The sequence below is a fragment of the Armigeres subalbatus genome, chromosome 2 (assembly GCF_024139115.2).
Source record: "Armigeres subalbatus isolate Guangzhou_Male chromosome 2, GZ_Asu_2, whole genome shotgun sequence".
Taxonomy (NCBI): domain Eukaryota; kingdom Metazoa; phylum Arthropoda; class Insecta; order Diptera; family Culicidae; genus Armigeres; species Armigeres subalbatus.
Genome location: NC_085140.1, coordinates 307,080,208 through 307,096,979, shown reverse-complemented (window position 1 = coordinate 307,096,979; position 16,772 = coordinate 307,080,208). Strand labels below are relative to the sequence as shown.

The window sequence follows — 16,772 nt, the reverse complement described above, 5'->3', positions numbered from 1 at the left end:
AAGCCGAAACAGATGACATTCTGATTCAATTAATGCTCAATACTACTTGGTAAAATGCATTTTTTCATAGGTGGGTCGCGAGACATATAGAATTTTGCTAGGTGAGTCGCATACCCAAAAGTTTGGGAAGCTCTGTACCATTGCCTTAATCCAGACAAGCGCCTTCTTTTTAAGAAGGGATCATATTCACCATTGCTTTAATCCTGACAAACGTATATTTATACAGAAAGGATCACATCCACCATTGAGTTAATCCGGGCAAGCGCCTGCTTTTGAAGAAGGAGTCACACCCATCATTACCTTCATCTGGACATGCGCTTATTTGTTTAAGAAGCGATCACATCCACCATTGCCTTAATCCGGGCAAACACTTATTTGAAAGAACGATCACATTCAACATTGCCTTAATCCGGCTTATGAATGCTTTCTGATAATTATCTTCCACGCAGTGTACATATTCACATATACGTTTTCAGAACATCGTAAATTAATTTCCAAGTTTTTTATTTATTAAATAAGTAGATAACAAAACACTGCAGAAGTTTTCAAGTAGAAAACGAAATACGTATCTGTTGATACAAAGTGAACACATATAGTGGAAGTAAATGGAATAGTGAAGTCTTTCAATTTTGTAACATTTTCTCCTAAGACGTTCAATGTTCTTTTTTCATGTCTTTTTGCCAAAATTCCCTTATGAAATTATAAAGCTCAATGATTCTGAGCTAAGAAATGATGGAGTAACATTTATTCAATTATCATTTGTCAATAATACATACTATGAAAGATTCCTATATTGCATTGTAAAAAAATGATTCCCAGGGGTTTTTGAGGTCAAACAAGCTCAGAAGCTTTAAAAAAACATTTAAAGAATTTTTCGCCTATTGGCACCAAAATCCATTAAAAATCAATTTTTAATGTAATATACGGATATTTGTTTTTTTTTATAATATCAATATCTGTTCCAACATTTTTGATATTATTCACGTATATACACAGAAAAAAAATGGTTAAATTTCAACGACATGTAAACCGAATAAGCTGTAATAACACAGCACTTGAATTTGCTATTTGATTGAAACTTCCATAGAAATCGATGCACATATTTAGAGCATTGAAAAAGATATAAAATTACACGGCTCGTTGCTCATTTTTCAATCGATGTAAAGATACATCAAAATGCATTTATTTTAGAATCAACAGAACTTTATTTTTACATGATCGTGTAAATTTCAACCCATGTACTTTAAAACATTAAAACAACATGGAGGCAGAACTCGTCATCTGGTCGACTCGTCGTCAATATTTTGTGAGATAAGTAAATTAGTACCTGTACTGTGTTTCGAAACCGTTTATTATTGAACAAGTTTGACCTAAACAGCGGAGCAAGTACGGGTAGGTAAGAATAATTTGGATGAATATTATTTCATGTCTCAAAAGTCATCCATTGCTTATATTACAGCCAATTTGTTTGACCTGGCGTGACTCTCAATTTCAGCTCAAGAAAGCTCCGCGAATGTCTACCAATCAGGCATTTATGCATATGCAACAGTTTATCGGATCACTCCATACCAAACAAATACACAACAAATAGATATACTCAATATAAGTTTTTATATTTATAATTTGTATTGCGCGAAAAATAAAAAAAAAATGAATGATGAAACGATATTTTATTTAATTCAAAGTTTGATTGAATTTGGGAAAGAGGGAATCAAAAGTCGTCTATTGATTTTTACATTCATTTAATTTTACACGTATGTGTCATATTGAACGTGTGAAATTCAACGATTTTAATTAAATTTTAAAGTGATGTAAATTTAACAGCTAACATGACTTTAGATGTATTTCGATGCTCCAAATATGTGCATCAAAATAAACGTAAATTTACACAGAAATTCTAAGTGTGTACGCTTTGGTGATTAATTAAACCCAAAACCCCTTAAATTTCCAACTTTTACCAACAAAATATGTATAGTGCTTTTTATGGATCCATTATGAAGATTAAAACACAACTTTAGTACAATATTTAAAAGATAAAAGGACGAAAAATAGGAAAAATTGTGATGTATGGGACATCAAGACAATGCTGAGGGTGGCTGGGTTTGATTCCCACACAGTATTAATTTTTCTGTAAATTTACGTTTATTTTCATGCACATATTTGGAGCATGAAAATAAACGCAAAAATGAGTCAGATATTAAATTACACTGATTTGCGGGTAGCCATGTAATAAATCATTACATGTAGTTTCAATTGAATCAATCGTTTAATTTTACACGATCGTGTAATTTTAAACGATGATGTAATTCCACATTTCATCTGCTGTGTTTTGTTTTGTAACTAAATTTGTTTTCTGCAGAAAAATCTTGGAGATTCGAATGGATGATTTGGGCAAACATTAGAAATGTAACAGTAATCATTCCATATACATAAACGAAGAACTGATATCTTCAAATTTCGGCTGACAGGCAGTTTTCAAGTATTTGGTCTGGAACATAATGAGCGATATGAAATGTTTTGTCTTCTCTCAAACGAAATTTTCTCCGAAATAGTCTATTTTGTTTCTGAGGAATAAAATAGTTTTGAATCGTGTTCTATAAATTTATTTATTATTCATTCATGCAATTATATGCAACAGCGGAAACACGGCGACACTTCAAATTGAATTGTTGCTGACGCATATTGCTCAGATGAATATTCAAAACACTTTAACTATGCGCAGTTAACCATGCTGCGTAACACAATGATGCAACCTCACTGAGTGAGAAAACCGAAGTGCTCTTGGTATGGTATCCTCCATCTATTTTTTTACGGCTGTAACTTTTTGTTACGATTGAAAATTAAATTAATATTGATTGAAAATTCATCAGATTTCCATTTACTTTAAAGTAGCTGCTTTCAAATACACTGTACTGTAAAATGAAATAAAATTTAAAATTATGTGTTTTCGATGCTCTAATAGCGGATTAAAATACACTCAATTTTCAATCAGATTCAATTTCAATCAATTTATGATTACAGCAATAATAAAATTTGCCTTAATTTTCAATCAAATTTTCAGATTCAATCAATTTATTATTACATCATTTCTAATTTACAGGCAATGTAAAATTTAAGTATTTTTAGAGCAGTAGCGATTAGGCCGCAAAAGAGCATCAATTAGAATTTCTGTAAATTTACTCATGATTTGATTTTTTCAATGGAGCATCGAAATACATCTAAAATTACGTTAGCTGTTAAATTTACATCACTTTAAAATTCAATAGGATCGTTGAATTTCACACGTTGTATATTACGGACGCGTTTAAAATTAAATTAATGTAAAACCAATTGACGACAACCTTTGATTCCCCCCATTCCCAAATTCAATCAAACTTTGAATTAAATAAAATTTCATTTCATCATTATTTTATTTTTCGCACAATATAAAACATCAATATTCAGAATTACATTGAATATATCTATCGGTTCAATATGGCATGGAGTGATTCGGTAAACTGATGCATTTGCATAAATATCTAGTTGGTCATCATTCGCTGAATTTTCTTAAGCTAAATTTAATCACCAAAGAGCGATTTCGGGACACAGTATGTACAGGTACTGCTGATCTCACAATATACACGATAACGAGTTCTGCCTCCATGTTGTTTACATCTGAAGTACATCGGTTGAAATTTACACGATCGTGTAAAATTAAAGTTTTATTGATGCAAAAATAAATGCATTTTGATGTACCTTTACATCAATTGAAAATCGAATATTGAGCCATTTAATTTTACATCTTTTTCAATGCTCTAAATATGTGCATCGATTTCGATGGAAATTTTAATCAAGTAACAAATTCAAGAGCTGTGTTATTACAGCTTGTTCTTTTTACATGTCGTTGAAATTTAATCATTTTTTGGGGATGTAATGTAGGGATGTAATGCCAATGAAGAAGAAGTCCACCCAGGAACGGCCTGTCTTGGTACAGCGATCGCCACGTCACTATCCATCACTATAATTGTCTCCTTAGGACAGAAATTATGTGTACCAAATTTGGTTGGAATTGGTCAAGGGGTTCAGGAGTTGAGTAACACTGAGTTGATTATAAACTAAACAATACCCTTCCCCCACCCTCCCCCTTTTCCAAAGATCATCTCTCAGATGAAGAATATGTATTCTAAATTGGATTGAAATCGCCCAAGGGGTTACACTGAGTTGATCGATACGATAAATAAACAATACACCTGCAGCCCAACCTCCACCCTTCCCCTTTTCCTAACATCATCCCACTCCCCCTATCGTCATCTCCTTAAGATTAAGAATGCGTGTTCCAAGCTTGGTTGAAATCGGTCAATAGGCTCAAAAATTATGCTTGAACATACATACATTGAGTTTTATCCATAGTAACATTTTGGGTTTATGCTGGTTTTATAACACCCTTGTAAAGTAAATTTTAGTTTTAAGAGCGTTATATTACTTAAAATGTTACTTGGGATATACATATATAGATTGGCAAATTTCAATTAAATTAATATCACTACATCATTTTCTTGCTCAGAATCATTGAGCTATATTATTTCATATGGGAATTTTGGCAAAAAGGTAGGAAAAAAGACTATCTCCTATCTATGATCACACCAAGACTCATATAATATGACTATTCTTGTCTAGTTGTGCTGTCCGGTATTGTTTGGAAATATTTGGAAATCGATTTTTACTCGATAAATACCAAATAAAACATTTGCGAAACGATTTTCTTCATTAGTTTTTGTTCGACAAAAATATGTCAATATCTGCTCTACACATTATTGGGATAATAATGTAATAATTATCTTTCATTCATTATCAGACTAAGGCCGGAGTGGCCTTTGCTGCACATAAAAGTCTCCTCCATTCAGCTCGGTCCATGGCTGCACTTCGCCAACCACGCAGTCTGCGGAGGGTCCACAAATCGTCCTCCACCTGATCGATCCACCTTGCCCGCTGTGCACCTCGCCTTCTTGTTCCTGTCGGATCGTTGTCGAGAACCATTTTCACCGGATTACTGTCCGACATTCTGGCTACGTGCCCGGCCCACCGCAGTCTTCCGATTTTCGCGGTGTGAACGATGGATGGTTCTCCCAACAGCTGATGCAACTCGTGGTTCATTCGCCTCCTTCACGTACCGTCCGCCATCTGCACCCCACCATAGATGGTACGCAACACTTTCCTTTCAAAAACTCCCAGTGCGCGTTGGTCCTCCACGAGCATCATCCGGGTCTCGTGCCGGTAGAGAACTACCGGTCTTATAAGCGTTAGTCAGTTTGGTACGGCGGCGAACTCTATTCGATCGGAGCGTCTTGCGGAGTCCAAAGTACGTACGATTTCCAGCCACTATGCACCTCCGAATTTCTCTGCTGGTATCGTTATCGGCGGTCACCAGTGAGCCCAAGTACACGAATTCTTCAACCACCTCGATTTCGTCACCACCGATAGAAACTCGTGGTGGGTGGCTTAGTAGCCCAAGTCCTGGTGTTAGGTGGGACGCTAAACAGCCCTGACACGACGGCCCTCCGACGAGACAGGAGGTTTGCGCAGGCCCAATAAGCCGCCTTTAAAAACAACTATTACGAACGACATAGAAGATAATACGACTCGATATAATCGGCAACGACCTAGGCGACGAATAAAGGATCACGATTGGAAGCTTGGAACATGGAACTGCAGTCGCTAGGCTTCGCAGGTTGCGACAGGATAATCTACGATGAACTACATCCCCGCAACTTCGATGTCGTAGCACTGCAAGAAATCTGCTGGACAGGACAGAAAGTGTGGAAAAGCGGGCATTGAGCGGCTACCTTCTACCAAAGCTGGCACCACCAACGAGCTGGGAATCGGCTTCATAGTGCTGGGAAAGATGCGCCAACGCGTGATTGGGTGGCAGCCAATCAACGCAAGGATGTGCAAGCTGAGGATAAAAGGCCGTTTCTTCAACTATATAGCATCATCAACGTGCACTGCCCACACGAAGGGAGATCCGACGACGAGAAAGAAGCGTTCTATGCGCAGCTGGAGCAGACATACGATGGATGCCCACTGCGGGACGTCAAAATCGTCTACGATGACATGTACGCTCAGGTGGGCAGGGAGGAAATGTATAGACCGGTCATCGGACCGGATAGTCTGCATACCGTATCAAACGACAACGGCCAACGATGCATAAACTTTGCAGCCTCCCGCGGAATGGTAGTCCGAAGCACTTTCTTCCCCCGCAAGAATATCCACAAGGCCACATGGAAATCACCTAATCAAGTAACGGAAAACCAAATCGTAATAATTATCTGTAAATATTATTAATTTTGACAGAATACATAAAAATTTAACATAAAATGCACTTTGATGCTTATTTGATCCCAAGATACTTTAATTTATTTAGTGCCCTTCTGTGGATCCACAGTGAAGAGATAAAAACAATTTTAGAATAATTTCTTAAGAATAAAATGAAAAAAAAAACATGAAAACTCGTGATATATGGGACATTGGGGCAAAACGAGCTCAAGAACTACATATGGAAGTGTTTCACGTCCATGAAATAGCACTCACTGAGTACCTTGGAAATATACCTTTCGAATAAGCTCTTGATATTTTCTGTAAGGTGTTCGTAAAGAAAGTTATAATTTTTTTCCACCTTTGAAATCGGATTTCCCCAGTGTGCATTGGGAGGCTTTGATGTATTAGTATTTTTTAAACTTCTTCTTCTTATATTAGTAAAATTAGAATGCTCTGGTATGATTCTAAGGAAGGAAAATATCCGAAGAAAGAACACAACATACTCCAACAGCACGTAAATTTCATATGATTGAAACCACTTTACGGGTTTATCAATTATGGTAATAACATATGGCTAGGTTTCAACTCTAATTACTCCAGCGGCGACCGGATATTATCCAATGTTTCGTTACTAGGTCAGCTGCAAATTAATTTTCGAAAGGCTATGTGCGATGATGGATCACAAGTGATAAAATTATAGTCAAAAGTCATGCCTTGATGGAGTGCATATCACCTAGCATATACACATATTTATAACACTTTAGGCACGTGACGAACCTTACCTCATTCGCTTCATTCTGTGTCCCATATGACCGAGCAGTGTGCACGTGGTCTGATAATTTGAGTTTTTAACGAGACTGTGATGAATGATGTACTTACCCCACGAGCTACAAGTAACAGCCATCCGGGAGCAGAGCAGCAGTTGGATTATATTCGGAAAGCAAAAAACACAAAAAAAAAAGGAAAATTCAAAAACAAGATGTCTAACGCTACTGCTCATCATCAAAGCGGGACTCGTCGCTGGTTGGTCCACGGGTTGCTTCCGACATCATGTTGACAAATTGTTTTTCAGCTTCCTTCCACCCATGGATCGGGTGAACCGGCGGGGTAGTGTCTGGAAGTGGTCGAAGCCAGAAAGAATAACGACTTGTAATTTAGTTTGGCGTTCTTTTGGATTTTTGGCGAGCTTTGTCGTCGGTCGTATATTTCACAGTCAGTGTTCTACATCCATAGCAATTTAAATGGTTGTTGCTCTTTGGCATGAGCGTAAAAAATATGTATGCAAAGGCACGAGGCTTTTTACTACATTAATTTCGTTACGGAGGAAGTGCTTATATCCAACTGGGAATATTTATCGACATACTTTTCTTTCTATGATCGTTCGCGAACCTTCAGTGAAATTAAAGAACTACGAAATAGCTCCATGATGTTAGCCAAATTGAGCTGAGTACTGCAAACGCTTTCGTTGTTCTTTTACCGAAGTGTTTTGAGGTGCGACTAATTTTTACTTTGAAAATTGATATGATGACAAGGAATATCAGACCCATATTGCACTTGTATCACATGAAAATTTACCGTAACGGTCGCTCAATCCATATATCCATATCCTAGAAAAAAATGATTTGGACTTTTATTTAACTCGCGAACGGATTAGCCGATTTACAAAATTTCTTTTTCGTGCCTATTGTTTATACAAAGAAGGTAATTTCACTTGAATAGCTGTTTTTCAGCCTTTTATTGCGATACTTCCTCCATCAAACCTATATAATTTAGGATTTTTGTCAACCTCAATCGTGTAGAAATATCGAGAAGACGTTTTTTTCCTAACAACAAGCATGCGTTGAAAGAAATATCACGTATGGTGTACCATCCCGAGCACAAATAAATAACTAATTGATAACAAATTCTGTTATCCGGTTATCGGACATATTGATAACTGAACTTGTTATCATTTTGGCTGACTTAACAGCCAACATAACAAAAATGATACCAGAATTTTATTCGTGAAATAACTACATGAAAACAAATTAAGTTATCACTGATACCAAATTGATAACACATTTTGTTATACATGTTATTTACTCAAATAACTAATTTAGTTATTATTTAGTTATCAGCCATCACTGTTTTATCGACCAAAATAGTTGAATCTTCTTTGCCGACTTCGTTACGCATTGAAAAAAATGTTGTCATTCACTGGGATTCGAACTCGAATCGAGTGATTGCACGGCGTCGTCTCTAGGTACTCACCCAATTACGCTTTCTTGAGGAGCAGAAGAGAAGAGCAATACGCTTTCTACAATCATGATGCCATATGACCATTTTATGTAAATAACAGTCAGCTGTACAGAGTTGAGAACAGAATAACTTATTAATAACAAACTTTATTATCCAGTCATATTGATAACTAGAATTGTTATTATTTTGGTTGAATTACCAGTCAATATAACAAAAGGATAAACCGAATTTAATTCAAAATAGCGAACCAGCAATCAATTAGAATAAATACGGTTTATCGTACTTTTAATGATTTTATTTATTTTTCCAGTATAATAGGTTTATACATAATAGGCCAAATAATAGGCTTAGGTTAGTTTTTTTTCTCTAATTGTCAATCATGAGGTTACTAGCAGCGCCATGCTGTAGATCGATTTCGGTTCTAGTTTTATTCTAACTAAACCACAACCATATGCATATATAAACAGCAACACTGCTGATCCCAGCAAGAATTAATCCGTGAAAAATGTTGCCATTTGGTGAATCCAGAGTCGGGTCGACAGTTTTCGGGAGCTCCTAAATGTACGAAAAGGTTGACTTTGGTACATACGGTTATGTGGAGGGCCCGGGGCCATGACTCAAAGCCCCTCCCCCTCTTCCCTCAATCCGGCCATGAGTGAATCCTCTCGCTAGTCAAATCAACCTCAAGTAATTTTTTATTTATATAAATTCAAATCTATCAGTTCAGTCAATGTTCTATGACTTAATTCCTTCTGCAGATATGTTTTTATCGTTTCCGGCGGGTTTATATGATATTTGCTCATGCGAAAATCACGAGTATGGTTGAGTAAATTGTGGAAAACTAAAATTAGGATTCGTATGGGTACCGAGTCCACAACGTGCATTTTAACCTTCAATGTCTGCCACGTTTGCCGGGTCGAGTAGTTAAAACATATTTTTTGGGTTACTGTGACAAAACACCTTCCAAAGGATTTTCTATTTCACATCTCAATATTCCCATGCGTCGACCGTCCTTTCAACATCGACTATTGAAGGTTTGGCTGCAGATGATCTAGCTCTGGTTTGTCTTTTGTGTCCAAACCTAGGTTTAAACTGTCAATAGTTGAGCCCATTGCTAGATCGACTAAAGTGCGACCATGATTGTTTCCTCCACTACAGACCAGATCGTTGCAATTTCTTGATTATCCGACATTTCCAGTTAAAATTTCCGCTTCTCAATATATATATATAAGCACTGTGGATCCCAAGATGAATTATGTTGCGGTTAGCTTGGCGGTTAGTCAAGATTATTCACCGTTCCTGATCCCTTGGATTATATGTTCCGGGAGCTGCAAGGCCATTTTAAGTAACCGTCTAAGACGAATTAAGTACTGTCCATTTAATTCCACCAGTTAATTTTCGTTATCTTTGCAGATACGTATTTCGACCACAACTGTGTGGTCGTCTTCAGTGTCTTGTACTTGACTCGACTTGAAGAAAACAATCGCAACTTACACTATTTATACTACGCTAGGTACCTAATCTAATCTTATTTGCCTACTTTATTTACCTATACAGTAAATTACTTTATTGTTTAGGTAGAAACTTGAAGAGCCAAGAGCTGCCATTTCCCTGATCCTTATTCAACAGCGCTGTTTGTACCTGTCGGTGGATTTCCAAACTCTCAGCTCCATCGAGTTTCCATGGGGAAGAGACATTTCTCAAGATTTTAATATTTGATGCCGTAATTGGGTGATTTTCCTTATACACATGCTCTGCTACCTTAGATCAAAATTCGTAATGTAATCCCTTTTCGTTGTTTTTTCGCCTTACTCACTTCCGCCATATGTTCCTTGAACCTTATATCTAATGATCTTTTTGTTTGGCCTACATAGATTTTTTCACATTGGGAACAACTTATTATCTTATAAACGCCTGCCTTATTCAACATTTCTACTTTATCCTTCGTTGAACCCAATAGAGACTTGAGTTGGTTGTTTCTACTGGAGAATACTAGATCGATGCCGAATTTCCTTAGTCGAGGGCGTAGCTGGTTGGTGATATTTGTTTATCATATGGGACCAAAACTCTTTTCAGCGGCTCCTCTATCGGTGTCAGCGTTGTATGTCCATTTCGTCGTAGGGTCCTTTCCTTCTTGTTGATGATCGCTCGTATAGTCCTCTCCTGGTATCCGTTGATCTTCGCTGTTTCCAAGATGTATTGTAGTTCCTTCGTTTTTCCTTCTTCTTCGCTCAGGAGTATCGTCTGCATCCTGTGGATCATGTGATGAAATGCTGCCATTTTATGTTGGTACGAATGGTTCGATGTATATGGGATGACTCTCATGGTGTTCGTGGGCTTCCTGTAGATTTCGAGGCTCAATGTTGTATTTACTTCCCTGATGACTAGTAGATCCAAGAAAGGTAGTTTACCTTCTTTTTCCTCTTCGGAGGTAAATTTGATGTCCTTATGCACGTTGTTTATCGCTTCCAAAATCCTTGGTAGATCCTTTTCGGTTGATGATGCTGAAAATGTCGTCGACGTATCTCCACCACTTCTCTGGGGTAGTATTCCTTGTTCTTGTAGGTTGTTCTCTAGATTCGCCATGAACAGTTCGCACAAAACGGTGATAGCGGATTTCCATCGGTGCTCCTTTTCGTCTGTTTGTAGTAGCTGCCACGAAATGTGAAGTAGTTCTCCGTCATGCATAGCCTTGCCAGATTTAGGTACATCTTCACCTTTCCTCGCCATGTTGTTTCCGTCCTTTGTGTTAGCAGCCAATCCTCTAGAAGATTCAGAGCATCTTTCACTGGAACGCTAGGGAACAATGCCGCTACGTCGAATGATACCATTATGTCCTCTTCTTCGATGTGTCCTGATTCCAACAGCTTCTGGGCGAACTCCTGGGTATTGATGACTGACCTGCTGGGGAATGGTTTCGGCATACTTTTGGAACTCCTTTACCAACCATTTGGCTAGGTTTTGGGTAGGGAACCCACTGATGAAACTATCTCTCGCATCTCCTTGCCGGGTTTATGGATTTTTGGTAGCCCTTTAATCCTAGGTAGAACCGGGTTTACTGTCTTTACTCGGGCTTCTCCGATGATCGCCTTACACTCCTTTATTGTTTTGTCCGTGAGTCGTATTAATCCTGGTAGCGGATCCACTCTCAAATGTCTATAAGGTCCTCCGTTGATTTTCGTCGTCATCTGTTCGTCGTAGTCCTCTTTATCCATTACCACTACTGCGTTTCCCTTATCGGCTTTTACGTAGTATACTGGTTTTTCCTTAAGCTCCTTTAGAATCCTCCTTTCGTCATGGTTCGTTGTCCTGTGCCGTCCTTCTTTTATGGCGTCTGCCACAATGTTCCTCGCTGTATTTTGATCCTGTTGCTCGATGTTTCGGGAAATCGCTGTCTCCATGTCCACGATGATCTGTTCCACGTCTGATTTCTGTGTGATCGGGTTCAACGAAGGATAAAGTAGAAATGTTGAATAAGGCAGGCGTTTATAAGATAAGTTGTTCCCAATGTGAAAAAATCTATGTAGGCCAAACAAAAAGATCATTAGATATAAGGTTCAAGGAACATATGGCGGAAGTGAGTAAGGCGAAAAGAGAAAACGATAAGGGATTACATTACGAATTTAGATCTAAGGTAGCAGAGCATGTGTATAAGGAAAATCACCCAATTACGGCATCAAATATTAAAATCTTAAGAAATGTCTCTTCCCCATGGAAACTCGATGGAGCTGAGAGTTTGGAAATCCACCGACAGGTACAAACAGCGCTGTTGAATAAGGATCAGGGAAATGGCAGCTCTTGGCTCTTCAAGGCTCTTCAATAAAGTAATTTACTGTATAGGTAAATAAAGTAGGCAAATAAGATTAGATTAGGTACCTAGCGTAGTATAAATAGTGTAAGTTGCGATTGTTTTCATTTAACTGGTGGAATTAAATGGACAGTACTTAATTCGTCTTAGACGGTTTAATACATTCCACTAAAAAAAAGCTTAATATATTTTTCATTTTAAGTACTTAATGAACTACAACGCTTAATTGGTTCTCAGATACATATTTCATTATTCAACGACACCTGAAATGAAAGTAAAGTTATTAAGCATAGCATAAAACAAATAAGAAAATTTCAACTCTTGTGTAAATTCCTTTGTTGACAGAGTAATAAACAAATCAATAGATATCGAGGGTAACGGGGAAAATCACTCTCTGCTTAGACAAAAAATTCAGTTCAGTGTTTGGAAACAGTTCTTGTCACAATATTCATAGCATAGGCCGGCTACAGAAGTAGAATGTTGGCAAGGGTAGAATGCTTAGCCCCATTTCTGAACGACGCGAAATTTAGAAGAAAATTTGTATTGATAATAAAATTTGTTATTATTCAGTTATCAGTTAATCACATGATTGATAACTAAATATCAAAATGATAATAAGGATAACTAATCGTGTTATCAGTTTGATATCATTTCAGTTATCTGCCTTTGCTCGGGATGCGTCTCCATCTGCAAATGGAAAATGACGATTTGCTGTTTCAAGCTTCTGACAAAATTTTAACCAAGGATGTGATTCAAATTAAACAACAGATTTTATTCCCAGTTTCTGAGAATTAATAAGTCGAAAGTTAATGCAGCAATATTCTAATCTAATGCATTTGTGATTAGAATTTGTGTTCCAAGTAGCTACAAAATGACACGATTGGATGGTTTTTGCCTTGCTTTTTTACTTAGATGCAAATAATACGAGAAAAAAAACACAATTTTGTAAACAAACATGGATACGAAATTTCAATGAAAGTTTCCATCGCTTTGTAACATAATTTCAAGGAGTAAACGATACGGAAACCTATGCACTACCTTTGGTGGTAAAATCAACAACCAGTGAAGCTCAAGCTGAAGCTGCTTCATAAAAAATCTCTAATTTGCCTTAATAATTCAATTTAGAAAAAAAGGTGCACTACAAACGATATAATTCCGGGAGAATTGACTTACCTGTTTCTGTTAAAAATAATTAGATTTTTCTTAGATGACTGGATACGAAGCAAAAGCAAGGCTCATCCTCCTATAATGAATATTATGAGGGTACAGTTGCTGCAGCCTCATTTAGAAAGCCCAAAAAATCTCAAGAGCAGCTTAAAGTCTAATCTGAAATCTTTTAACGATTCAAGCACCAACGGGTGCCGCTGATTATTATCACAATTGATGATGAAACTGAGCCGGGATTTGGGATTGGTTTCTTATCGGGGTCACTCCGGTTGTGCGTTCAAGTTTTTTTTTCAGACATAAACTGGGATTCTGCTGTCGACGGACTTGCTGGGTGATTCATTGCTCATTTCGGTGGCTTGGTTAAGGGTAGGATTTGCGATGGAATCAGGTTCACAGACCTCACCGGTCACCGCGGTCGCGGATGAGTCTAGATGACAATCGTTGAGCCCTGCGGCTCCATCAATTACATGATTGTTGTTGATACGATTGTAATGCTGCTCCTGTAGTTCACCTAAACCGGACGACGTAGTTTGGGCTCGGGATTCCGTTTCGGGTAGGTTATTGTTACTGCTGCTACTGCTGCTGCTGCTGCTGCTGCTACTGATCTGGCGTCGAGTATCGCCGTGGGAACCATTGTTCTCACTGCTGCGTTTATGGAGATTGTAATTCATGTTGACGCCATCATTACGGTTAGTGCTGTCAGTGGCCGTGTGAGCTGGGGAAGACGAAGAGGGAGTTGTGCTGAGGGCCGGTAATCCTTTTCGGGAATTGGTGCTGGATGGTGGGGTTGTGATTATGACAACGACTGATGAGACTGAGCAATCGCGTCCACCTCGGTAGCCATGTCATACCCTTTCGGTTCCGTTGGATTGTTGCTGTGGCTGTTGTTGGTGCTGCTGCTGTTGCTGCTGCGACGGCTGTTGGCCGCTGTGGATTGTTGATGAGTAGCTACACACAGGATGACACAAGGAATGGAATGAAAACGGCACATTTTAGTGGAAGGTAATTAGGAAATCTCATTTAGGGATAGAAAGAGGTAATACGCATCGTAATCATATCTTTATTATCTGTTATTAGTATTGAATTGGCTACTTTTCTGTAACCATATTGTATGCTAAACATTTACCACGTTATCGGAAATTTAAGAAATTTCATCGCATTAAAATTTGAAATTGCTGCATAAATACAAATTTCTCAATTACGAAATAAAAATCCATAAACATTTGAATCATTTGTTTGAGAAACTGCATAAGTCCATTTTACACTATTTCGAGAAAACAACAAAAAACTGTTTTTGAACAAATTTGCACCGAATCTTTCGCTTTCTTCGATACAGATCAATAGTTTTTGGCAAAACTCAACACCCTGGGGCACTTTCAGAGCACAAAATGTAAACAGTACTCCACAATTGCTCTCCAAAGTACGTGGACATATGTAGTTTCTCAAACAAACGAAAAAAATTTCATACATTACTGAACAAAAAATTTTTTTTCGTGTTTTTTGCCAGAATATGTATTTTTGGACGAGGATTCAGAATATATAAAAATCTCATTTTGGCCAAAAATGTTACATATGCAGTTTCTCAAACAAACGGTTCATTTGCTTATTGTTCATAATCCATCTATACCTATCAATATAAAAAAAATGTGTTTGAAACGATTTTGGAAAATCTAAGCTGTTTGCTGAACGCAGGTGTTTACATGCAATAAATTCACTTCGCATTCTCCCGGGCTACACTTAAAGCACAAACTTAAAGCGTCGCCAAGGGGGTGTCCTTGAAATTACGAGGTGGAGCAGCCAGTCATTGTCGTAGAAATGTTAGGTGCTCTGTCAGTCTGGTCTTTGAACGACTACTTCCTCAACTTGATGAAAACTGCCATGGCACTTTTATGAGAATAAGGAGAGATTACCTAACTTAATATCGATCGAACATTACATATGCAAGCGCAAGAGAAAAAAAAACTTTAATAATATGAGATCAGCCTGAACTCTCCTTGTGACATAACCCGCAAAAAGGAACATGATACAAGAGTTCCGTTCATGTAATGTCATGCAATAAAGCAGCCAGCCAGCATTACCCATCAATTCGGTAGGAAACTTGGCCACGAACTGGTAATGGTGCCATGAGCCATGAAATGTGGCGTTAAATTTGCTTTATGGTTCATGATGGGCCATCAAATTACTTTGGTTTAGTGGCATTTGACGGAAGATGGCAAGCAGATTAAATGTTGCACTTCCAAGAGAAATGTGAATTCGCTACCGATTCCCGCAATTGTTTTTTATTTTATTTATTTTTAGACTTTCATGACCTGTGATGGTGAAAAGTAACAAATTTAGAATAGTAGAAAGCATTTTATGCGGATATGTTTATTTCCGTTCAGATAAGTAAGTTTCAAAGTCAACATATTCACTAACTCTAGTAGCCTTGCGAGCAAAGGCATATGCATATATATAGGATTGCCAACCAGGAGATTGCGAGTTCGATTCTCGATCCGGTCTAGGATGTTTTCGGGTTGGAAACATTCTCGACTCCCTGGGCATAGTGTATCCATTGGACTTGCCACCGCACACAATGGTCGAAACTCGTGATTTGATGAACTTAACTGTTTTGTGCCCAAGCGGCTGACATGATCGAAATAGTGTCTAGTGTCGAAATAGAGAAATAAATCATAAATATTTATTTTACAATAGTACCTACTATTAAAAAAGTAAAATTCAGTAATTTCAGTATTTTGGCTACACCTTTTTTTTCTAAACAAAACTCAGACTTAAAACAAAAATGTGAGCACTAAAAAACTACGCGTTTTGATAAATATAAAACTTGCTACGACATTATATAAAAAATTATGGAACTATTAAAATCAATTTCACACTGATTTCGATTGCGTATAGGGAAGAAGGTGGCAAAGCGAATCACAATGTCATGTATATATGGCTGGGTTCATTTGTCGGTCAAGTAATTTATTACCTCATGCAACAGTTATACAATATAGCTAACTGATGCCATCTAAAAACTATAGAAAATCTCAATCATAATGAAAATATTCACATTTAAAAAATTAGTGATATTTCGCTGCCGAAAAACTCACGAGGCAATACGTCTTCTAGTTGGCAGCTATTAGGGAACAATGGTTCACGCGTCGGCGGATTAGCATTCTGGTATGGATAGTGAGTGGAGATGCGTAGTACATTGTAGGTTAGTCTCCCTAGGGCGAAAAAAAAGTCTTTTTGTCATAACGATTGCTTCGTAACATAATATTATGAA

At 37.6% G+C, this 16,772-nt stretch overlaps 1 protein-coding gene across 1 annotated transcript in view; it reads right to left on the bottom strand.

Moving 5' to 3' along the window:
* LOC134216695 (probable G-protein coupled receptor CG31760) overlaps positions 1-16,772 on the bottom strand; it is a 219,415-nt gene that overhangs the window by 11,073 nt on the left and 191,570 nt on the right. The window contains exons 12-14 of the mRNA XM_062695534.1: positions 14,359-14,455; positions 13,514-14,222; positions 7,174-7,408 (exon numbers count right to left, since the gene is read on the bottom strand). Coding sequence (XP_062551518.1) covers positions 14,175-14,222; positions 14,359-14,455 — 145 coding nt within the window. The 3' untranslated portion in view covers positions 7,174-7,408; positions 13,514-14,174. The remainder of the gene's footprint in view (positions 1-7,173; positions 7,409-13,513; positions 14,223-14,358; positions 14,456-16,772) is intronic.